General features: G+C 35.7%; 1 protein-coding gene across 7 annotated transcripts in view; it reads right to left on the reverse strand.

The window, feature by feature from the left end:
- Positions 1-25,126, reverse strand: part of MAP3K7 (mitogen-activated protein kinase kinase kinase 7) — an 87,272-nt gene that overhangs the window by 5,284 nt on the left and 56,862 nt on the right. For 3 of the 7 annotated variants that reach the window (XR_015251397.1, XR_015251398.1, XR_015251396.1), the window contains exons 14-17: positions 10,485-10,590; positions 5,961-6,022; positions 5,111-5,226; positions 1,113-2,745 (exon numbers count right to left, since the gene is read on the reverse strand). Coding sequence is in view for 2 of the 7 variants with exons in the window: in XM_025925168.2 (XP_025780953.1) it covers positions 2,565-2,745; positions 5,111-5,226; positions 5,961-6,022; positions 10,485-10,590 (465 nt within the window). In the remaining 5 variants the exon portion in view is untranslated. Of the gene's footprint in view, positions 1-1,013; positions 2,746-5,110; positions 5,227-5,960; positions 6,023-10,484; positions 10,591-25,126 lie in introns of those variants that run through there. The other 4 variants (XR_015251400.1, XR_015251399.1, XM_025925168.2 and 1 more) reach the window with 2 other exon arrangements.

Genomic DNA, 25,126 nt, shown 5'->3' on the forward strand with positions numbered 1-25,126 from the left:
TCAAACATTTGTAAACAACTTTTAAACAAATCTCTTTACTATGTGGTGTTGCTATAAAGTCAAGTCTTAACTGATTTTCATTTGACTCAGAAAAGTTACTTTTACTGCTGAGTATTTCTCTCTAGACTTTTTCTTTCCCTGGAGAATAAAATATAATTAGGTATTGTTTGAGATTCTGAATTTCTTAGAGGGGGCCTTTGAGCCACTTGCTTGTCTTTTTGCTATTTCCACCCATAAATGAGGGTTAGAGTGAAAGGTAAAACCAGAATCAATAAAAATTTTGGCTCCTTATTAGTCTCTGTTTGGAGGTTTAATGGGTGAGGATGCTGATAAAACTAGCTGTGGATTGTAATTATCCCTGCTGCACTTTTATCCCATCAGGGATAATCAGGACTTAAAAAGTATGAGCTTTGCAACACAACTACTTACAAACCATGTAGGCTGAGCTGCACTCAGTGTCTAGGACAATTACTGTTTGAGAACCCCCAGGAACTTACTGTAAACAAACAAGCAAGTGTTCAAGAGCCTGTTTTTGTACTTGGTACCATGACGTAACACTACTATTTTCTTTCGTTTTCCTACTTGAGACTTTTATGAAGTGATTACATGTAACAATAATAAATTTTCCCTTTAAGTATATATGATATATAGTAAAAACACATTAATGACTAAAATAAAATCTGAAGTCAAGCATTAGCATCCACACTTGAATGTCTTGTGCTCTGAGATAATCAGAAAAGTCTCTAAACACTGACTAGGTCCCTCTTGGTGAAGTGACACATGTATGTAACAAGCAGCAATGCTAGGAGTTATATACTTTTCCTTAGTCTACAGGTATTTTCTGTGCCAATTTTATTTTACTATTAATGTGTTGAGACCAGTATCACTTTCAGCTAGGTAATCAAATTATTTGGGAATGATAACCTTTCTTTCATTTAAATCAAGCAATGGTAGACATTTATTTACTGGAAACTTTCTAATAATAGATTTTGAGGAAGCTAAAAATGACACAGTTTAGTACAAACTGTCCTTTACCTTTATTGCTTGTATACACAGGAATACATTATAAAACTCAGTGGAAGGAGGAAAAAAGTAACAGAAGAAAAAGTTACCTGCTTTAGCATTTTTTAAGAATAGTTTTGATAACTTCTTAGATCAACTTGCTTATCTGAAACAGAGCAGAACTACAATACAATCATGATATAATTCTAATAATCACAGAAATTATGCTTTCATTTTTAATTTTCTCTTCATAAAACATTAATGCTATAAAAATGAGGTTGATGACATCCTTATTTAAAAGACACCTTGTACTGGTATCAAAATGTGATTTATTTTAATACCAACTGAAAAAATAGAGCTTATATAGTCTATTATTTCAATGAAGTTTATTACTTTTATTTTCAAAGTTTACGGTAGCAAAGTTATTGTTAACAATATAAATTTTCTCTTTATAAGTGTTGAAATTCCCTTAAAAGTGTTGAAAGGCAGCAGGCATTCTAGGATGGGCTTGTAAGGAAAATTAATTATTCCAATGTTGATAAAGAGTATACTTGATGAATTTATATTTCCTTCTTTAACTTCCTTACTAAACTTCTCCTGATTTGCCAGGTTTTTTTTAATTTTTTACTCTTTTGGTATCATAAAAGAAATCTAAGCCCAAGCCTTTTAGTTGGAGCAATTATTTCCATTTTCCATCATTTCTCTTCAGTTTTTCAAATATACACTACAACAATCCAATAATCATTGCAGGAAGGAATGATCATTTAAGCTGGATCGTGTTCATTTACCTTTTAATTTCATTTAGGAGATATTAATATTAGAGTCATAAAGTCTTTACAGTCTCAACACACATACACACAATCACAGAATTAAAAATCTTTATATCTTAAAAAAAGGGTTCCATTTTGTTCAATGTATCATAATTTCAGTCCAATGAAATATGCTTTTATTAAATACAGCAGCCGCCACTTACCTTTAAATATTTTATGGATGGAACTAAGTTCAGTACTGATTGAAGGATGCTGGCATCAGAGCCCTCACTTTGGAACTATCTCTAAAGGTTCTGCATTTCTATAATGTACCACTGATTATTCTAGATTTTATAATACCCTGTCTTTAACTTGGTATATACCATCTTTTGGAAAAAAAAATTATTTGTTTTTTGAGATGAGATACAAGAACAAAATCATTCTTGAGGTTCCACCTCGAAAAAAGGCGATGTTTGCACATAGCAGCTAGTTTGATACCCCGTTTTGTTAGGCTAGCCTTCACACAATGAGCATGCATATATAGCCATGGTTCACTGCATCTGTTTTGAAGTTGAGAACTGCTGCTTATTCAAGTCACAGATGCCCCCATGTTATGCAAGGAGACAGTTGAACTGCATGTCCACCATGAGAAAAAGAAAATAAACGATGAAACAAAATGCAGCAAATATAGGCAGTTGGCATTCAGAACACGCCCAAAAGCTAACACTCACGATTTGTCATTAGAAGGGCTTTTCTTTCCTTAAAAAAAAAAGTCTTTCTTTGCATATTTTAAAATTTGAAGGTCCCAGAGAATCATGAAGTGCCTTGTCGTTTTTGCTGCTGGCTTCTGATGACCTCTAGTTGTTTTTTACATTGCTGGTAGTAAGTAGAAAGGCTTTTGTTTTCATCTAAAAGCTTTTTATGTTCCTGTACCAGACGAGATGTATTTTGCTGGTCCTTTTCATCCTGGTCCAGTTCTGCAACTAGTTCTTGCCTAAAAACAAATACCACATAATAAAATATAGTAAAAGATACACGATAGAAAAAATTTATACACTAATAACCAATGAGCTCAACTAATTAGAACTTTTATTCTGGCTCTGTCACTATGCATCTCAGGGACACCATGCAAATGTAACTGCGGGCTAGAATGGAGACTAGCATCCACTCTTCTGGTTTACCCATACAAACACCATAATCCTTTTATTTTAATAAGTAACTCTACTTAGACAATTAGTGAATACAGATAAAATGGTATAATTAAAGTTTTAGAAAATTTTATCTGGTATCCTTTTTGTGTAGGAAGAAAAAGGCTGGGGAAGGGCTCTGACCACAGGAAAATAACATGATGTTTTTACCATTCACATTCCACTTTTACACTCATGAAATTTTATTCATGTTTTGAAGTCAGTTTTATTTAACCACAGTGCCAAGTGGGGGCTAATACAACATTTGCAAGCTAATTAAAATAGATGCTATCAACTTAAGTCTGTTTCTTATTTTAAAACAGTGAGAACAATATAAAGTACCACTTTCAAATGAGTTATTCACTTTTAAGAACATTTTCAGGAATGACCCTTAGAGACTTTCATAGCCTGATAAACTTTTTTAAGCCCCCTTTTATTTGGGAGATGTTCAATATTAGCTCCTATAGCGAAGTTACTGGATATAACTGAATAACTAAAGAAAAGCCTCTGAATGGTTTTCTTGTAATACTTCTCATTTTTAAAGTATTCAAGGGGTGCCTGGGTGGCTCAACTGGTTAAGCTTCCGACTTCAGCTCAGGTCATGATCTCATGGTCCATGGGTTTGAGACCCATGTCAAACTCTTGTCCAGCTCAGAGCCTGGAGCCTGCTTTGGATTCTGTCTCTCCCTCTCTCTCTCTGCCCGTCCCCTGCTTCTGCTTTCTCTCTCAAAAACGCATAAACATTAAAAAAAAATAAAGTATTTAAAATTGATTAAAACCATCATAGTGTTCACATTCCCTCAATCCACCATTTATTTTTTCCAGCTCAGAACTCCTCTTTCAAATGAATAAAGTATGAAAAAAGTATAGGTTAAACATGTGAAATAAGAAAGTTTTTTTTTTTTTTAAATAAAGTACTAACAGTTCTATAGTTAGCTCCATAATTTGCAGACTCTAATATTTATTTCCTATATAGCTTTTAAGGTACTGAATTGAAATAATTTACATTGTTATAACAATAAATTGCGATGGAGCTACTTTTTGTTTGTTTGTTTTTTTGGAAGTACAAAAATAAATTATTCCAGGAAGCAAGAAATTTTCACTTATTTAGATTAAAATTAATAGACGGAATCCTATTACCATATACACATATAGTTGCCATGAGTTTTTCCTATAGCACTTCATTTTAGTTACCACAGTAACTCAGCTTCAGAGGTACAAAATTTCATGAGGTACAAAATTTCATGACGTTCATGTTTAAGAAAACTGAAGTTTTGGGTTTCTTTAAGAATTTCAAATAAAGGAGTATGGGAATTGTAGTTCTTAAAAAAGCGAGGAAGGCAGCCTCCATAACTCTTAGAAAGACACATGGAGTATAAAACTCCCAAGAAAAACACTCACAGGTATAAAATAAAGTAATTCTATTCTCCTAAACAGATACCTGGAGAGAACAGATCTACAAAATGTTTCTAAGATAAAGCACAAGTGAACATTAGTAAATCAAATTATTTCACTTATGTCCAAGGAAACAATAAATCTTTATAATTATAAATCTAAACAGCTTTTAATTTTAAAATTCTTAGAACATAAAACATGTTTATGTAGCACCAGTTTATTTTCCTTAGTTTTAATGTATGTAGTCAAAAAGGTTTAGTTTTGCAAGAAAAATAGCCAAAAGGTGCTACAAACCGAAAGGTAGAACATATGTAGAACCTCCAAATTACAAATATAGTTGAACAACATGGGTCTGAACTGTATGTGTCCACTTATACGTGGATTTTTGTATAGTACTGCAAATGTATTTCCCCTTCCTTTTGATTTCCTTAAAATTTTCTTTTCTCTAGCTTACTTTATTGTAAGAATACAGTACATAATACTCATAACATATAAAATATATGTTAATTGACTGCTTATGTTATTGGTAAGGATTCTGGTCAACAATAGGCTATTAGCAGTTATGTTTTTGCAGAGTCGGAAGTTACATGCAGATTTTTGAATGAGTGGGAGTTCACAACCCGAACCCCCAAGCTATTCAAGGAAGTCAAGTGCATGCTTAATGACTAATTCTAAAAATTAATACAGTTTTCATGTCTTTAAACAATATTTCACCTTAACATATTTTAGACCCAAAATACTAATGTGTTTTATTTTTATTCATAACAGTCAACTTACTTTCTCTGTAATAACAATGCAATTTCTGTTTGAACTTTCATATATTCTTGTGCCATTTTACAATGCTGCTCAAACACTGCCATAGATTCTTTGGAGTTTGGGCACGGTGCTAGAGGCTGCAAATAAATAAAGTTAAAACATAATTAAATCAAATCTCAATATCAAGCTGAGAGTTAATATGGTGACTGTGATATATTTTTATAGCACTAAAGCAATGATCTTTTAAAAATAAGTGTTAACCCATGGCCTAGAAAATTTCAGTGTCCTTTTGTCAGAGTTAACTCACAGCTTAAATTCACACCTGTGGTTTTAACACTTTCATTGTTATAGCGGATCATGACTAAAGTGATCACTGGCCTCTGGTTTTACATTTCAGGTTGCCAAACCGTATTATACCAAGAGGGTTTATGGCTCTCATACTCATGAGGAGACACTGAAGTGTATTACTTATATTTTCAGTCACAATGAACATGACAGTGTATTACAAAATCTACTAAGTAGAAATGAGCTTAAGTAAATTTTATATTGTAGTGCACTGAAAGAGCAAAAATGCTATTCTTGGCATCCTTAAACAAAGATATGGGAGTATTTTAAGACAACTGTTAAGAACATGATTTTGCCAATTTTAAACTTGATTAACTTAACTGAATGAATTATTTTAACTTGAATTTAGAAAGTTTGGGGAAGCCAACTAAAAGCATAAATAAATGAATATACGATGACAAGATATGAACACTTTCTAGGTAGATTCTAGAAAGATTCTCTAGCTTAGATAGCTTTCTAGATAGATTCTCTAAACCTTTTCTATAAGGAAAAAGTAAAAACGGTCACTGAGAAACTACTCCTTTACCTGTAGTTGGTGATCCAGTGTAAGATAAGCCATTGGGATGGAGTTATCCGATCCATTGGTATCTGGAATTCAAGTATGTGTTTATTTATTTTCTATCATAAATAATTATAAACAAAAAGCAAGAAAGCTTCATGAGATATTGGCATTTTGTTCCTAAAGTAAGCAACACATAAAATAAAAGTTATTGCTACTGGTAATGAAGAGTCTATTTCTGAATTTAAAGGTAAACACAGAACATCCAATTACCAGATAATCAGAATGCAATCATACTCTCATACAATTTAAGTTGGCTATAAATTACATAATATTAAAGCTTACAAATGCTTGTTCAATTAAAAACAAAAACAGTGGTATGGGACCTTTTTAAAATTTGGTCTTCACTGACCCCACCTAATCAAAGCTCGTATCTCTTTCTTTCCTTGACCATGCTAAGTCTGCTATAAGGCTGTGTCAACCCCTTGAACATTCGTGCTCTTTAACGAAGAAAGAGGGGAAAATAAGAGATACATTCTCTTCCAGTGGATTACCTTCAATTTATATATATTCTAGTGTGAACCCTCAACCCACCTCCCCTAATGAGAATCACTGCAGAAAATGAAAGATGTTTTTGATGGGAGTATGTTAAACACAGGTATAATGAACAGTTAGGTATATGGAAACTGCAGTTCAGTGTCCTGTGTGAAACAGTTAAATGGATTAAATCAAACAACTAGTCGATTTTACCAAATTGTTTGGACGGCTTTTGTTTGTATTTCATAAGAGGTAAACTGTCATAACTTGCATGAGTCACATGGGATTAACATTTATGCCTCCAGAAGCAGGCAGGATAACTGTGAAGTAATACAGACTTTTTATTTCAGAAGTAGCTGCCTTCCCACAGTTAGGAAAGAGTAAATGAGCTACACAACTGAACTGTTCAGCCCTTTTCCTGACAAGTGACTCCTTGAAAGAGTGGTATAGATAAAGACAAGGTCAGGCTGACAGTAAGGCACTGTATGCAAAGCAATAAAAAACTAGGACAGTTTGATGGTTCACTAACCTCAGTAATTTATTGTTGACTGATGAATATTCTAGTTTCCTTTTTTAAAGCCATTGAGAATGTGCTTGCAAGTAACTCTAAAAGCCAAGCTAAATCAGATGAAATAAGATAATGCATGTAAGAAATACCATGCAATGCTGGCATATGGTATGCAGTCAACACATGGTGGTGATGGTTACTATTACTGTAGTCGTTGTTGTTATTGATATAAAATGGGAGCATTAGAAAGGACAGGCAATTTAAATTCTAAAGTTTGTTTTTCTGATTGAAAAAGTAATGCTTATTAAATACCGGAGTGCAATAAAGAAAAATAACAGCATATTGCCTAGTAGAGTCCTACCTACCTTAAAATTATATACACTATCATAAATGTTTCCCGAAATGGTTAAACAAGAAATACACTTAATTTGTTATTTCCCTCACCAATTCTTTCCCCACCCACAACAAGACTTTCAAACTATGCTCCCATGGAACACTATTTTCCACAAAATTACAACTGACTGGGGCACCTGAGTGGCTCAGTTGGTTAAGTGTCAGACTCTTGGTTTTGGCTCAAGTCATGATTTTCCAGTTCGTGAGTTCGAGCCCCACACTGGGCTCCATGCTGATAGTGCAGAGTCTGCTTTGGATTCTCTCTTTCACTCTCTTTGACCCTCCCCTGCTTACACTCTCTTTCTCTCTCTCTCTCTTTCTAAATTCATTCATTCATTCCTTCCTTCCTTCATTCGTTCATTCATTCCCCCTGGGGCACCTGGGTGGCTTAGTCAGTTAAGCACCTGACTTCAGCTCAGGTCTTGATCTCACGGATCGTGGGTTCAAGCCTCGCGTCTGGCTCTGTGCTGACAGCTCAGAGCCTGGAGCCTGCTCCGGATTCTGTGTCTCCCTCTCTCTCGGCCCCTCCCCCGCTCATGCTCTGTCTCTGTCTCTCTCTGTGTGTCAAAAATAAACATTAAAAAAATTTTTTAAATCTTTCATACTTGATGTATCTTATTAAATAAATACCCTGTATCTGATATGTATTTTAGAATTAAGTATATCAGTGTTTCACAGTATTCAGGGAATGGAAAAAAAAAGCCAAGGACTGTTATTAACTATTAAAGTACTCAGCTTACACTGCAAATATAGTAGTTTATTAAATTTATTAAATAAAGCATGCTGAGTTTATTTTTATTTTTAATGGGCCAGTATTCTGACTCTAATAATATTACAAGGAATGGGCTCCATGTCTTATACTTCTGTCTTTGCAAACATTGAGTGTTTCCCCCCTCTGTGGCTCCCTCTACTGTGTCTAGCCATCTCTCTCACTAACTGCTCTTGGGTATATGTCTTTCTTTATCCCCACTATTATAAATAGAAACCCAAAGGCCCTCATTATGTGCTGTGATCATTAAACCCATGTATGCTTTTTACTTTTCTCTGAAAATGCATAGAAATCCCTTCTCTTTTAAAGTAAAAACATCTGATTAATTTTTTTTAACTATGTATGTATGCACTTGTAATTTTTTCCTAAATCAGGGGCCTTCAAAGAAAAAGGATTTGCCAGTATCTCTTCCCTGTAATTTACTGTATTAGCTTGATCATCGATACTTTTCTTAGAAACAGTGCAAAGCTGAACTTCATTAAATATAAGGCTTAAACCACTCTCAACTTTTAAAATTATATTAAAAATTATTTAAAAATGCCAAAGACAAATTTGAGTTGAATTCTGGACCCAGGTACAATTTCTAACTATTGGCATTTTGTGGTATCTTAGGTCCCAAAAAGAAAAAAATGAGACTGGGGTTGGAAGTTTGGAAGAACACGGGAAGTCGAAAAAACACAGCAGTTAAGTGAGAGGGACGTAAGAGGATTTTTATTTTACTTTCATGAGTTCACATCTGCCACATGGTGACTGGTATGTCTAGATCAGTCTAGGCTGAAGTCAGGAGGCCGAGTTGAGTACCTCCCTCACCAGAGGGCTGAAGACCCAAAAAGAGCTAACAGTACCTGAATGTTAATGATCAAGTCTGTCAAGAGCATTTCCCTATGTACCTCTGAGGAGAAGCACACAATGATGAATTCTGCACATGTGCTGCTGAGTACTGGTTAATGTTCTGGACAGTCCTAGGTTGGGCAATGCTAGGGGTTAGACTTAGAGGAGTTTTTGCCACCACTAAATTTAAACTTGCTAAAACTAGAGAGTACACCCTTGGCTAAACATAGTTGTATCTTACACGAAACAGAGAAAAGCTACTCAGTTAATTTTTTATATTAAATTATGAACTTGACGAAGCCATGCCAAATATCTATAAATACTTGTAAGTAGTGTTTTTGTTTGTAAAGACAGAAAGCTGACTTTTTAATTTGGATTTAATTGCCACTATTAATAACATAGTTGATCTTATACAAGATCCCAAATGATCTGATTTTCTAAGGTCTAAGAGATCATCTTTCCTTCTCTGACATAATAACATATAAATAATAAATTTTTATAGAACCATACTGCTGAGTATTTATTAAGGAATTCTCTTAATGCTAAGGAAAAGTTAATTCCACTATGGCACATAATTTCCTGCTTGCCCATAATAAACCTATTCCATCATTAGATTTTAATACTAATATTTTAACCAGTTAGTCATTCATGTTAAGGATTTTAGTGACTCTTCACAGGCTTTTTAAGGTCTAGTTAAAAATTTAGAGATTTATTTATTTACATTTAGAAATTTAAATTTCTAACTAGAAATTTATGTATCTGAAATGAAGTCTCCCTACCAGTTAAAAATGATTCAAAAGGTCAATGGTCAGAAATTTTTTTTTCACTGAAGTGAGGTACTGGCATCTTGTGTCTTTAAAACAAAAGACTGAGATGAAGAGGATTATTATTCTGATTTTAGTTCTTTAAAAAATAATGACTTTACTACTATCATCTAGTAGGATGGATCAAAAATAGGAAAATCAGAGATGTAAGTTCAAGAATACAATATCTTCCTGTCTGTAAAAACCCCAAATCAAACCATGTTCAAAATACATGTTTAGTATCTGGGGGGAAATGAAGTATCTGGGGAAATGAAGAGGGCAAGACAATCTCAGTACTCATAAAGTCATCTTTAAGTTTATTGCTAGATATTTGATTTTATTAGTATAAAAATCTAGCCTATTGTAAAATGTCTGCCTTTATTTAAAAAATTTTTTTTTAATGTTTATTTATTTTGAAGAGAGAGGGAGAGAGACAGCGCATGAGAAGAGCAGGGGCAGAGAGAGAGGGAGACACAGAATCCAAAGCAGACTCCAGGCTCTCAGCTGTCAGCACAGAGTCTGACGTGGGGCTTGAACCCACAAACCATGAGATCATGACCTGAGCCGAAGTCGGATGCTCAACCGACTGAGCCACCCAGGCACCCCCAAAAATGCCTGCCTTTATAAAGATCAGAGTCATAACACAAAGAAATGAAAACAAATATGATAAATTCAGCTTCATAATTATAATGAGGAAATACACTGGTCACCTGTGGAATCATCAGGAGTCCATGGATGACTTCGACTTGGCTTTTCTGAGGTTGGTCCTGAGGTAGTGATCATTCTGACACTAGGACTGGATGACCTACTGCTTACCTGTAGGAAGAAGTAATAGAAGGAACAAAATGTGATGTTTATGTGGGAATAAAAAAAGACAAGGGAAAATTTTTATTATAGAGCAAAAGATAGGCTTCCATTTCTATCAACAGAGGTCCTAAAACACTCTTGCAAAAAATATATCCTCTAAAAAGATACCTCTTAAAACTTGGTGAGCTTTCAGAGCACCCAGGTGGCTCTGTGGGTTAAGTGTCTGACTCTTGGTTTTGGCTTAGGTCATGATCTCACAGTTCATGAGTTTGAGCTCTGGTTCAGGCTCTGTGCTGCCAGCACAGAGCTTGCTTGGGATTCTCTCTCTCTCTCTCTCTCTCTCTCTCTCTCTCTCTTTCTGCCCCACCCCTGCTTGCACTCTCTCTCTCTCTCTCAAATGAACTTAAACAAACAAACAAACAAGAAACAAAACTGCTGAGCTTTCAAGAAAGTAAGAGAAATGCTCTGAGACCAGAAATAAAGCAGGAGCAGGAGTCTAGTAAGTGCTTAAGCTATTAGACGGGAATTTCAGTTGAACACCAATGACCTAGAGCTTTTGTTTTGCCTACTTTCTGTACTCAGAGGAATAAGCATAAAGTCTTGGGTCTTTGTAGGATGGGAATGAGACCAGAGAACTGCCTTGCTTAAAGCTAAAACCCAAGAAAGTCCTCACTCTTGGGGAAAAAGTAAACTAGGAAAAACATCTACCCTATAAAAGCAGATAGCAAATAAATTTGTCTGCATTGGTAGTGGCTCTGGGTGAAGGGGAGAAAATGTATACTGTGAATTCATAAAATATTTCCATAATTGATAGAAGATACAACAAATCCCAATGACAACCAATCCCAAGCAGAAAAAATAACAGAAAAGCTACAATAACTGAGTTAAACATGGGTCATATCATCGTCAAATTCTAGAAAACAAAGACAAACAGAAGATAGAAGGAGGCAGCCAGAGAAAGATTATCCACAAAAGAATACTAGTCAGATTCTCAACAGCAAAAAGGAAGCCAGAAGCCAGAAGACAGTGGAATATCTTTAAATTTTTTTTTTTCAATGTTTATTTATTTTTGCGACAGAGAGAGACAGAGCATGAACGGGGGAGGGGCAGAGAGAGAGGGAGACACAGAATCGGAAACAGGCTCCAGGCTCCGAGCCATCAGCCCAGAGCCTGACGCGGGGCTCGAACTCACAGACCGCGAGATCGTGACCTGGCTGAAGTCGGACGCTTAACCGACTGCGCCACCCAGGCGCCCCGAAAGTGGAATATCTTTAAACTGCAAAAAGAGATTAACTGCCAACTTAGAATAGGTTAGCCAACAAAAATGTAAAGAATGAGGTCAAAATAACGTTCTTAGACAAGCAAAAAGGGAGTCTACCATCCATATACTCTTATAACAATATCTAAAGCATGAACTTTAGGGGTAAGAAAAGTTTTTCTCTGATGGAAGGGCCTAGTTACAATCAGGAATGTTGGTAAACACAAGGATGAATCTATACACAGAAAATATTAAACAATGGAAATATGACTAATTTACAAAATTACCAAGCAAAAAATAAATAAGATGGAACTAAAAACTGAACAAAAGCATAAGCAAAATAAGGAATGCTTTAAAAATGCTTATATTGTTGAGAATAAGAATAAAGATGTTAACTTTAGGTTCAGTATGAGTGTTAAAGTTTCTCAGGTAGTTACAAAACATAATACATATGACTCCAAATAAGAAAGACAAATAATGGAATGAGAAATGTATTTGTTCAATTCAAAGGAAGGCAAAAAACGAGAAAAAAAGAGAAAAAAGAAAGCATAAAATAAGGAGCAAACTTATTGATAATATAAATGGATTAAACTCTTCAGTTAAGATATTTATTTATTTATTTTTTTTTTTTTTAATTTTTTTTCAATGTTTTTATTTATTTTTGGGATAGAGAGAGACAGAGCATGAACGGGGGAGGGGCAGAGAGAGAGGGAGACACAGAATCGGAAACAGGCTCCAGGCTCCGAGCCATCAGCCCAGAGCCTGACGCGGGGCTCGAACTCACAGACCGCAAGATCGTGACCTGGCTGAAGTCGGACGCTTAACCGACTGCGCCACCCAGGCGCCCCTTCAGTTAAGATATTTAAAAAAATCAGAGTGTCAGGCTAGATTAAACGTTGTTTATAAGAATTAGATCTAACAGAGATAGAGAAAACAGGAAGTTAAAGGATAAAAAAGGATAATCAGGCAAACCTACCCAAAATAAAGTTATTCAGCTATATTATATGAGAGAGGATACGTTTTAGGGCAAAAAAAAAAAAAAAAATGATTAGAGAAGGAGATAAAATGATAAATGAGTCAATTCACTATGTAACAACAATTCAAAACTTATGTGCTCTATTATACTACATGCTGTATCTATACATCGCTTCCAAATAGATAAAGCAATAAAACTGCAAGGAGAAAGGGACATATTCACCATTATCGTGAGATATTTTAATACTCCTCTGTAAATATTTTATAAAAGCAGACCAGGGGTGCCTGGGTGGCTCAGTCGGTTGGGCGGCCGACTTCAGCTCAGGTCATGATCTCGCAGTCTGTGAGTTCGAGCCCCGCTTTGGGCTCTGTGCTGACAGCTCAGAGCCTGGAGCCTGTTTCAGATTCTGTGTCTCCCTCTCTCTGACCCTCCCCCATTCATGCTCTATCTCTCTCTGTCTCAAAAAATATAAATAAACGTTAAAAAAATAATTTAATAAAAAAAAAAAAGCAGACCAAAAAATATATATATATAACACTAGTGAAACCTGAACTCCAAAAAAAGCAAGCTTGATCTAAACAAAAAGATATGACTAAAAATTGGAGAATATGCATTCTTTTTAAGCACCATGGAATGTTTATGAAAACTGATCATGTACTAAACTATAAAGCAAATCTCAAAAAAGTTAAAAAAAATTATTATATAAACCATGTATTTTTGTACTGATTCAAAATTAACCTTAAAAATCTCATGTTTAGACATTAAAAAAATTTTTTTTTAATGTTTTTATTTATTTTTGAAACAGAGAGAGACAGAGCATGAGCAGGGGAGGGGCAGAGGGAGAGGGAGACACAGAATCTGACGCAGGCTCCAGGCTCCGAGCTCTCAGCACAGAGTCCGACACAGGGCTCCAACTCATAGACTGTGAGATCATGACCTGAGCTGAAGTTGGACGCTCAACCGACTGAGCCACCCAGGCGCCCCTGTTTAGACATTTAAAAATACTTCTAAATAACTCACTGGTCAAAGAAAACAAAGTGGAAATGAGAAAGTAAGTGATTTTTACCATGGAACACAGGAAAACCTGTGGGATGCAACTAAAGATGCACTTGGAGAAAAATATTTAATTCTAAATATTTAGATGAAAAAAATCAGAAGTAGTGACAATTTACAAGATAGACATTTAACTTACAAAGTTAGAAAAAGAACAGTTATCAGTCCCCCCCACCGATAACAAAATAAAAATGAGAATACTACAAAAATTTGGTGGTTAGTAAATTAAAAATAAAACACCAAAAAAAATCAAGTGTAACAAATTCCAAAAAATATATAAATCACCAAAATTTCTACACATTAAAGAAAACACCAAACCCAGAGGATTTTACAGTTGAGTTCTATCAAACAATCAAGAAAATATCACTTTCCATCTTAAAGAAATTATTCTAGAAAAAAGAAACACTTCTTGACTCATTCTGTGAAAGCAATAAACCTGGTTAAGAAACAACAGAATAAGAAATACTACTAGCTAACCTCACTGATGAAAATACGTGCAAAGTTAAAAGTCCTAAAAATTACACTAGCAAATGAAATTTGGCAATGTAAAGACAATAAAAATAATTTGAAAAATTGAGGGTATCCCACAAATGCAAAGGCCACTTGATGATAGGAATTCTATTAATCCAATTCATTATATTAACAGATTAAAGGAGAAAATTCTCAATAGATATATAAAAAGGCATTTGACATAATTTAACAGCCATCTATGAAACTACATTTAACAAACTTAAATTCCATTTAAGGGAAGATAATTTCTTAACCGGAGATATTTATAAAAAGCCTAGAAACGTGGTCTGAGAGAAAATGGTACTGTAGGCTGGTGGATGACAGGGAGGCCACAGGCAAGGAATACAAAGAAAAGACTCCTAGGCATCGATCATGTTCCATTTCCTAAGCTGTGTGGTGGATTCATGAGTGTCCATTTTATTATCAGCTTTCGCAACTTACATATTCATATATTCTTATCTATGTATTGTTATTTCATATATTAAAAACTCTCAAAGGACATATGAACTAAAATGGATTTTATAAGAATCTTTTTTTTAAAAGCACCTGTTTTTCTTGAAGTGTTAGTGAATACCCTACAGAAGACACAAAAAAGAATATGGAGTTATACATATACAAAGTAAAACATAAAAAGCACATGCATTCATGAAGAACCTTATGTCCAATTTCAATATGTAAACACAGAAAAACACTCAAAGGGCTGCCTGGGTGGCTCAGTTGGTTGGGCGTCTGACTTCGGCTCAGGTCACGATCTCACGGTTTGTAAGTTCGAGCCCCACATTGGACTCTGTGCTGGCAGCTCAGAGCCTGGAGTCTGCTTTGGATTCTGTGTCTCCCTCTCTCTCTCTGCCCCACCCCTGCTCACACTCTGTCTCTGTCTCTCTCAAGAAATGAATGAACATTAGAAAAAAAAAAAAAAGAAAAAAGACACTGAAAGACTGCTTTAAGTAAAACGAGGGGCAATACAGCAGTGGAAAGTACCCTTGAGTAGAAATTAGCAGATGTGAATTCTAATTATAGTACAATGTCTGATTTAGTTTATTTCTTTCTTTCTTTTTTTTTTTTTTAATATACGAAATTTATTGTCAAATTGGTTTCCATACAACACCCAGTGCTCATCCCAAAAGGTGCCCTCCTCAATACCCATCACCCACCCTCTGCTCCCTCCCACCGCCCATCAACCCTCAGTTTGTTCTCAGTTCTCAACAGTCTTATGCTTTGGCTCTCTCCCACTCTAACCTCTTTTTTTTTTTTTTTCCCTTCCCCTCCCCCATGGGTTCCTGTTAAGTTTCTCAGGATCCACATAAGAGTGAAACCATATGGTATCTGTCTTTCACTGTATGCCTTATTTCACTTAGCATCACACTCTCCAGTTCCATCCACGTTGCTACAAAAGGCCATATTTCATTTTTTCTCATTGCCACGTAGTATTCCATTGTGTATATAAACCACAATTTCTTTATCCATTCATCAGTTGATGGACATTTAGGCTCTTTCCATAATTTGGCTATTGTTGAGAGTGCTGCTATGAACATTGGGGTACAAGTGCCCCTATGCATCAGTACTCCTGTATCCCTTGGATAAATTCCTAGCAGTGCTATTGCTGGGTCATAGGGTAGGTCTATTTTTAATTTTCTGAGGAACCTCCACACTGCTTTCCAGAGCGGTTGCACCAATTTGCATTCCCACCAACAGTGCAAGAGGGTTCCCGTTTCTCCACATCCTCTCCAGCATCTATAGTCTCCTGATTTGTTCATTTTGGCCACTCTGACTGGCGTGAGGTGATACCTGAGTGTGGTTTTGATTTGTATTTCCCTGATAAGGAGCGACGCTGAACATCTTTTCATGTGCCTGTTGGCCATCTGGATGTCTTCTTTAGAGAAGTGTCTATTCATGTTTTCTGCCCATTTCTTCACTGGGTTATTTGTTTTTCGGGTGTGGAGCTTGGTGAGCTCTTTATAGATTTTGGATACTAGCCCTTTGTCCGATATGTCATTTGCAAATATCTTTTCCCATTCCGTTGGTTGCCTTTTAGTTTTGTTGGTTGTTTCCTTTGCTGTGCAGAAGCTTTTTATCTTCATAAGGTCCCAGTAATTCACTTTTGCTTTTAATTCCCTTGCCTTTGGGGATGTGTCGAGTAAGAGATTGCTACGGCTGAGGTCAGAGAGGTCTTTTCCTGCTTTCTCCTCTAAGGTTTTGATGGTTTCCTGTCTCACATTCAGGTCCTTTATCCATTTTGAGTTTATTTTTGTGAATGGTGTGAGAAAGTGGTCTAGTTTCAACCTTCTGCATGTTGCTGTCCAGTTCTCCCAGCACCATTTGTTAAAGAGACTGTCTTTTTTCCATTGGATGTTCTTTCCTGCTTTGTCAAAGATGAGTTGGCCATACGTTTGTGGGTCTAGTTCTGGGGTTTCTATTCTATTCCATTGGTCTATGTGTCTGTTTTTGTGCCATGATTTAGTTTATTTCAAGAAGTCTCCTTTATCTACAGAGGGGTTGGGGCTGGGTTAAAGATGTGATGACTTTTAGTGTATCATTCCCTGCTAATGTTCTGTTATTTGAAGTTTTGACAACTCACAATGAATTGAGGGTACTAAAAATAAAAGGCACTTTTATAACAAGTTCGGAAATAAATCATAAAATAATTGAAGAAATGACTGGTGGAATGTTACTCTCATCTTGGGTACCTACTGAAATTCCAAAAAGCTTTTCTATACCATAAACAATTTTCAACTCAATTATCAGACCAGTCTTTTCCAAAACCTTAGTTTATGCATGCCACACTTACAAAGGTGCCCTGTGTATAACAATACTCATTCTGTTCTCTCCTCCTTGCTAATTCCTCTCCATTCTGTAAGGCTCACCTCAGAGTCCCTTCCATATTACGCTCATTCTTGTTATATTCTTGGTTCTTTGAGCACAGAGCCAGACCCTGTGTTTGAAGACTGCTTTATTCTAGCAGTGTGTAAAGTACAAAATGTTCATTTACTGGTTGTTATGGAATAATTCTGAAATTTTCACCCTGGCATTCCTGACCCTCCATTGGCAGGTTTTACCTTATCCAGATGATCTCTACTCTGACAATTCCTTATGCCCCTCTTTCTCTCCCTGTTTTTAATCTTGACTCCATATTCATCCAAGGATTATATGGTCTAATGCAAAGACCAAGTATGAAAACTGAACTATATGAAACTGACTTTTTAAGAAAAATGTTTATTTTTGAGAGAGAGAGAGCGCAAGTGAGCAAGCGCACACAAGCAGGGGAGGGGCACAGAAAGTGGGGGACAGAACCCAAAGCAGGGTCTGTGCTAACAGCAGATAGCATGATGCAGGGCTTGAACTCACAAACTACAAGACCATGACCTGAGCTGAAGTTGGACGCTTAACTGACTGAGCCACCCAGGAGCTCCAAAACTGACATTTTTAAACATCAAAATATCAGCAAACTCACATGACTAAGTCTAAATATATTTTGCAGACCTGGGCTTAAATCCCAGTTCTGCCATTGATAGCTGTGTAAACTTGAGTAACTCAGCCCTCAAGCTCATTTATCAAGTGTGGATGAGAAGTAGTAGTAATAGTTTAAGAAGCCAGGCACTGGAGACAATAGAACCCAGAACTGGAGTCTTTAGCTTGCCATTCATTAGCACTGTGGCTTTAGGTAAGTTATTTAACCTCTAAGACTGAACAGTAAAATGAGGACAGTATTACCCACTTCATCAGTTTGTAAAAAATCAAATGAAATAAAGTACCTGAAGGGGTTCTTGACACGATAAAAATGCTCACTAAATGAATGATAATTAGGTTGTATCACAAGATAGGAATATATGAGTGCACTTGCAGCACCTAACAATTCCCTCTCAAGATCAAAATCACAGTTCCTTCTATAAAACATATTTAGTGACTAATTCCTATCACAAAGACATTTTTCTCCTTTGAAGTTTGGCTGTATTTATAGTCTGCTACTACATAAACTTAAACTTGAGCTAGAAATAGTTTGTATTACCCTCAAAGGTTGCTATTCCTCAAAAGCATTATAATATCCTAAGGGGAGAAATCATGTATACTTTTATTTTGTACTCCCCAGGATTTAGGATATCGCTGAATATACAGTAACTACATAATAAATACTCACTGAATAAAATGATAACATAAACTGTTAGCACTCAGATATAAGATGGGTGTTTAGACTCATTTACCTTTTGTACTCAGGAGAATTAGAATACACACCAAAGAGAACCAGTGATGAAATATGTAACTCTTCCTCTTAGGAAGTTGTTACCCTTGGTAAAACAAGTACAGACTCTATGACATTACTCACGAGTTCTTTAAACCTTCTCTGACTAAAAGAAAGTTTTGATGACTTAAGGATAAAATGATTTGACCATAGTTATAATTTCTATTATAAACCAAGAACAATTTTTCTTCAAAATGCTGGCAGAGGGGGGTTTCAGAGTCAATCTAATTTTGTGCTAATATTCTTACTTTAACATTTTAAGAGGAGAAATAAATACAAGTGCTTGTGGACACGTGAGACTCAATATAAGTTATGAGAAATTAAACAAGATACAGTATAAGTAAGACTTGGGCTTAAAAAAGATAAGAATGAATTTGTATTAAAAAAAAAAAAAAAAGCAGGGCACCTGGGTGGCTCAGTTGAGCTTCCGACTTCGGCTCAGGTAATGATCTCATGGTCTGTTGAGTTCGAGCCCTGTGTCGGGCTCTGTGCTGACAGCTCAGAGCCTGGAGCCTGCTTTGGCTTCTGTGTCTCCCTCTCTCTCTCTCTCTGACCCTCCCCTGTTCATGCTCTGTCTCTCTCTGTCTCAAAAATAAATAAACATTAAAAAAAATTTTTTTAAAAAGCCACTGACCATTTGTCATGTTAAAACACACATTCCTATCTGGACCTAGTATAAATTATAGTACCGTATTCCTTAAGTTTAAATCTTTCCCAGGAGAATCCTTTGCTACTCATTTATTTTTCACTCTCTACTTTCCAAGAACATTTAGCACCCCAGGTGCATAATCATTTGTTCTACTTGAGATTTCCTATGGCTATAAAAACTAAGAAATAAGACTAATATTCTTAAGTCAAGTTTCAAAACTAGTCTTTCCTTCAAAAGACATGAGGTAAATTTATATCCTTAAATTAACTAAATAAGCCTTCCTATTTCAAGAAATTGGTATCTCAAAGAATAACAATATGCTAAAATGTTCATATTAAAAAACGAAAGAAATATTTAAAAACAAGCCATAACTGTATTTTTTGAACACCTGAAAAATACAAGATATAAGTAAGAGGATCAGGTAATATTTGACAATGAAAAAAATCAAACGATTTTATGGATTAAAGTTATGTTACTGCTTGCAAACTAAGGTATAGTCTTATTTTATAGTAGTTATTAAAAAAATCACTGGTGAAATTCTTACGATTATATATGCTCTCAAACTATTAAAACTCATTTGGGTTCCTCCTTCCTTCAGGATATTTACAATTACTTTATTCTTATACAAACTATAAAGTTTAAGCGAGATAGAAAAACTTGACTTACCACAGGATTGGATATGAAAGTGGTTACGGGAGTTCAGAAATGCCACAGTGCAATTTAAGGCAGCAAAAGAATACTAACCCAAAATTAAACCAGAGGGCAAATTACCATCAGTGGATATGAAACAGAATTGGACTTTGCCCAGAACTTTATCGCTATATTTATAAAAAGGAATTGGGAATTATTTTACAGACAAAAATAAAGCTTTGCTTTTTATGTCTCACCTGAACGACTGGGAAAATGTTTTTATAAGAATTTATGGCCAGAGATACTATTTAGACTGAAATTTAAAAGCTACTTAAAACCCTCAGAAATTTTCTTACTTGCTAAGATTATACAAACACAAAACACAGAGATTAAATAGTGATTTATACAATAATTTTGCTGAAGTAACATCTGAATAATATAAACATTAAAAAGAAATGGGTATCAAGTTGGTGATGTGGTTTTACAAGGGTACTTCCTCTATTATAGCAGTCACAGATAATTCAATTAAATCCATACATGACAGGTAATACTGATAACATTCTTTCTAATCTGAAGGTATAGGCTCAGTCTAATTCTAGCTTCACTATAAGGAAATCCATTAAGGAAATTTTAGAATTTTATTATTCTTATATGGTCTTTTGGTCTTTAAATTCTCCAAGAGAAAGGTGTACTATGAACCAGGAATTATTTAAAAATTTTTTAAACATTTATTTATTATTGAGAGACAGAGAGAGACAGAGCATGAGCATGGGAGGGGCAGAGAGAGAGGGAGACACAGAATCTGAAGGAGGCTCCAGGCTCTGAGTTGTCAGCACAGAGCCTGATGTGGAGCTCAAACTCACAAACCAAGCAATATCATGACCTGAGCCAAAGTCAGACGTTCAACCAACTGAGCCACCCAGGCGCCCCTGAACCAGTAATTATTTAAAACTATTAAGTAAGTCTCTGATTTAGACCTTTAACAGAAAATTATCCTGACGGAGATGCAGACTGAGGATAAAGAAGTAGTATAATAAATTATATCCCTTGAATAAATAACAATTGATATGTGATTAAATTAGGTCTTTAAGGCAAATACTTTCTATGATCCTTAACAGAAGCTTCTCTTTGATACAGAAATAATTGAATGCCAATGGGATTTTACTTCTTTCTTAGTGTTATTTTTGTTTTATTTCTGGATAGTAATATACTATAGTGAGACATGTATGGAATCTGAGAAACTCAACAGATGAACACAGGGGAAGGGAAGGTACAACAAGATAAAAACAGTGAGGGAGGCAAACCGTAAGAGACTCAAACACAGAGAACAAACTGAGGGTTGCTGGAGGCGTGGTTGGTGGGGGGATGGGTTAAATGGGTGATGGCCATTAAGGAGGGCACTTTTTGGGATGTAAGAGATGAATCACTGGGTTCTACTCCTGAAGCCAAGCCTACACTGTAGGTTAACTAACTTGAATTAAAAAAGTGCCCCCCCCAAAAAAAAGCCCCCAAAACCAAAAAACTAAACCAAAACAAAAATATACTATAGTGAGAGCAAGGAAGTGGTAAGTACCCTGGGAAGTATACTATGGGGAGGTGGGTATACATTGCTAAACATCTACAGTGTGTCTGGTACTTTCGCATGTTGTAAGAACCCCATGGGGTTAGTGTTATGGTCCCCGCTGGTACACAAGATTGCTAAACCTCAGGAAAATTAAAGAGCTTGCCTTGAGGTATATATCTGACTAATAAAAGTAGATTTTAAAGTCCATATAAAAATACAGCATGCCTAGTTCTCTAAGTAATCATAATCACATCATCTTGCAGTTGTGATTTTTACTGACTGCTGCCCCCTCCAAGAGACATCTTGAAAACAGATCTATATTGGATACAACTCTAGAAAGGACATGCAGACATACATGAAAATATTTAATTTTAGTAAAACATAGAAAGGCTCACCCAGATGTATAAAAAATAAATTTGTGCAGCCATCTGTAGAAATTTATTATCAAGGTGGATTAGCCTTGCTCAATAATATGGTAAAGCTAAAACTCATCATCACTGAAAACTACTTAAATTAGAAATCATGATGCAGACTACTGGAAGTCAAAACACTTGAAATGGAAGAGATGTAGGATTACTTTAGCACACAATACATGCAGTTTTGCATGCAAGACAGAAGGCAGCATAGTTTGTGTGTTCTGGAATCGATCTGGATTCATAACTTGGTTATACCCATTACTGGCAGTACAAGGGAAGACATTTAGGAATGTTTCTCTAGCCCTCAGTTTATTCATCTGCAAAATGAGGAAAATAAAAAGTACCAAATTTACAGGGTTAAGATTTAAATAACATAAAGGCCTGACTGGCACAAAGTTGGTGCACAACAAATAAATGGTGGCTGTTACTACTATAGTTCTCTAATTGATCTGGGCATAAGTCTGATGTGCCCAAAAACATCAGGGGGCTGGGCCTTCTTAGGATTGTCAATGTTTCCTAGCCAAAGACCACCAGGAACACACCCATGGTGGGATGCAATGGGCTTAACATTCATTGCAATGAAGCACAGGGCTCACTATGGGGGACTGTGGGGTCTCTCTGAGAGGGTTTGAGAGAGAGCTTATAGATTTGGGGGCAGGCTCCAAGGAAGGAGGGGTTCACTCTAGATTGGCTACTGTCAGAAAGCAGAGGCAATTCTACAGGGAAGGCAGACTAGAGTGAGGATAAAGCTGCAGCTGGTAAAGTAGTCACTCACATCAGCTAGAAGGCAATGTTTGGTATTTTGTGTGTGCCACAGCGACCTTGGTTTTGTCTGTGCTGAGACAACATTATATGTTCTTGTTTTGCCTCATCTTATCATGGTCTCAGCATAACACTGTCTACTGGTGTTCTGAGAAATTATTATGTCCAGATTCTATAACAGTACTTGAGGCCTCAGTGTCAGATCAGTCCCTAGACATCCTGGGGCTGCTGTTTTCCTTCTCAGTATGTTTTCAAAGTATCTAAGATGCCAGATCCATTATGCGTGCTTAATAAGTTTCCTGATTTAATACAAACCTGAATTAATTTAAAAGTAAGTTGTAAGGATGCAATATTTTACACAAATACTCACAACTACCTTTAATTCAGAAGCTTGCTTCATTCACTGTTCCACTCAAGAGAAATGGCAGTATGAAAACAACCAATTTAATTTTAATTCACAGATGTAAAGTCTAAGTGATTTTAAGTTGTTGTTGTTTTTTTTTTTTTTTTTTGAGAGAGGGCACAAATGAGCGAAGGGCAGACAGAGAAAAGAGAGAGGGAGAGGAAGGGAGGGAGGGAGGGAGGAGAGTGGGAGGGAGGAGAGTGGGAGGGAGAGAGAGAGAGGGAGAGAGAGAGAGAAGTGGGGCTGGTGCTCATCTGATGCAGGGCTCGTGCTTACCTGAAGCAGGGCTTACCCGAAGCAGGGCTCGAGCTCACCCGATGTGGGACTCAAATTCACAAACCATGAGATCATAACCTGAGCTGAAGTCAGATGACTGGGACACCCAGATGCTCTAAGGTCAGTCTTGAATCAAGCTCCAAAGTATAAACTCTACTCACTTTACTTTTCTGTATAAGATGTAATCTTAAATTTTATTAGTAAGTTTTCTCTCTTGCTCTGATGACTATACGGGGTGGGCAAATTCTTTTCTTCGTGTTCTTTATCAATTTCCATGGCTAAAACCAACCAACCAACCAACCAACCAACCAACCAACCAACCAACGAACCAACCAACCAACCAAAACCTCCCATGTATGTTTTATCACTGTGTAGCCAGACTTTAAAAAGAAGTATACCTTCAATTCTGAAAATCCAGATTGTGCATACTTTTCTTTTTATATAATGAATGTTATTTTCATGAGTAATTAAAAACATTTAATGGTCATTTGCCATTAAACATTTCAGGGGAAAATGTTTAGGATTTTCTAATCATTAGGATTATTATTTGCCATCCTCATCCCAAACTGACATTTTAAGTTTATAACACTTAAATAATTTTGAAAGAGTTGAGCAATATTAAAAACTGGCTGTACAATGGCTACACATCATCTGTCTTAGAACAGGTTGCACTGCCACCCCAAATTCCCCCTCACTCGAAATCTATAGCGGTGTGTGACAATTCAGGCAAATGACTATCAAACAACCATAGTGTGTCTCAGTTCCAGGGTTTTCCTACTGAAGGTCTTGTAAATGAAAAGGGTAACAATCATAATCTCAAGAAATATAAAACTTAAGAGGAAATAAGGAAGGCTTGCTGTTGGTGAGGTCAGTCCTGAATTACAGCCAATGCCATTACTGTTGAGCACAGAGAAAAGCACTTGCACTAGCAGATGCTCCTGAATTGCCTTAGAGCAGGCTTCTCATTCCCAGTTGAAGGGAGAACACTTGGCTATAATTTCTCATAACTGGAATATCAATGGCAATAGTAAACAGAGTTTAAAAGGCTGAGCTCATCAAGCCTCTGAGGAATCAAAGCAAATACCAGAGGCTGAACTATCTGTTACTAAATGCCCTCATTAATACTTGACGTATTTGAGGGGGAGAAAGTGGGAAATTTCATCCAAAAGTTCTGGAGTTTCATAAAAGCAGATATATAGAAAAAGTCATAAAATAAAATAAAATAAAATAAAATAAAATAAAATAAAATAAAATAAAGTAAAATAAAATGACTGTATTCATTTACAATACCTTCAGATTTAGGGTCACTTACTATCATATATAATAAGTTAACATATATGTTTAATGTATGTGTGTGTATATAGGCATTGTGAGAAATAAAAATATTTCCAGATATAAATGAAGATCAAGGATCTTTATCATTTAAATATCTCAAGTGGTTTGTGTTAGTTAAGTTGATGGCTATAAAGGGCTTTCAAATTTTTATTAATGACTACAAAGATTCTCTAAAATTTAAAAGATTTATAAAAAATGAGGTAATAATAAAACACCTTTCTGGAATGAAAGGTACCAGTACATTTTACCATAAGTTAAATCACTTTGTTTATAATATATAATCCTGTAATTTTACATAAATATGGACTATAACATGATATTTTTATGACTTCAGATATATGGCATACTCATAAAATTTATTTGAACACAACTGAAAACAAATCAACAAATACCTCGTAATTCTCATTCATTTTAAAAATATATAAATTACATATGTCAAGTCTATTGATCTGAATAACAGAAAAAACAATGGCTGA

The sequence above is a fragment of the Puma concolor genome, chromosome B2 (assembly GCF_028749965.1).
Source record: "Puma concolor isolate L17-30 chromosome B2, mPumCon1.1.hap2, whole genome shotgun sequence".
Taxonomy (NCBI): domain Eukaryota; kingdom Metazoa; phylum Chordata; class Mammalia; order Carnivora; family Felidae; genus Puma; species Puma concolor.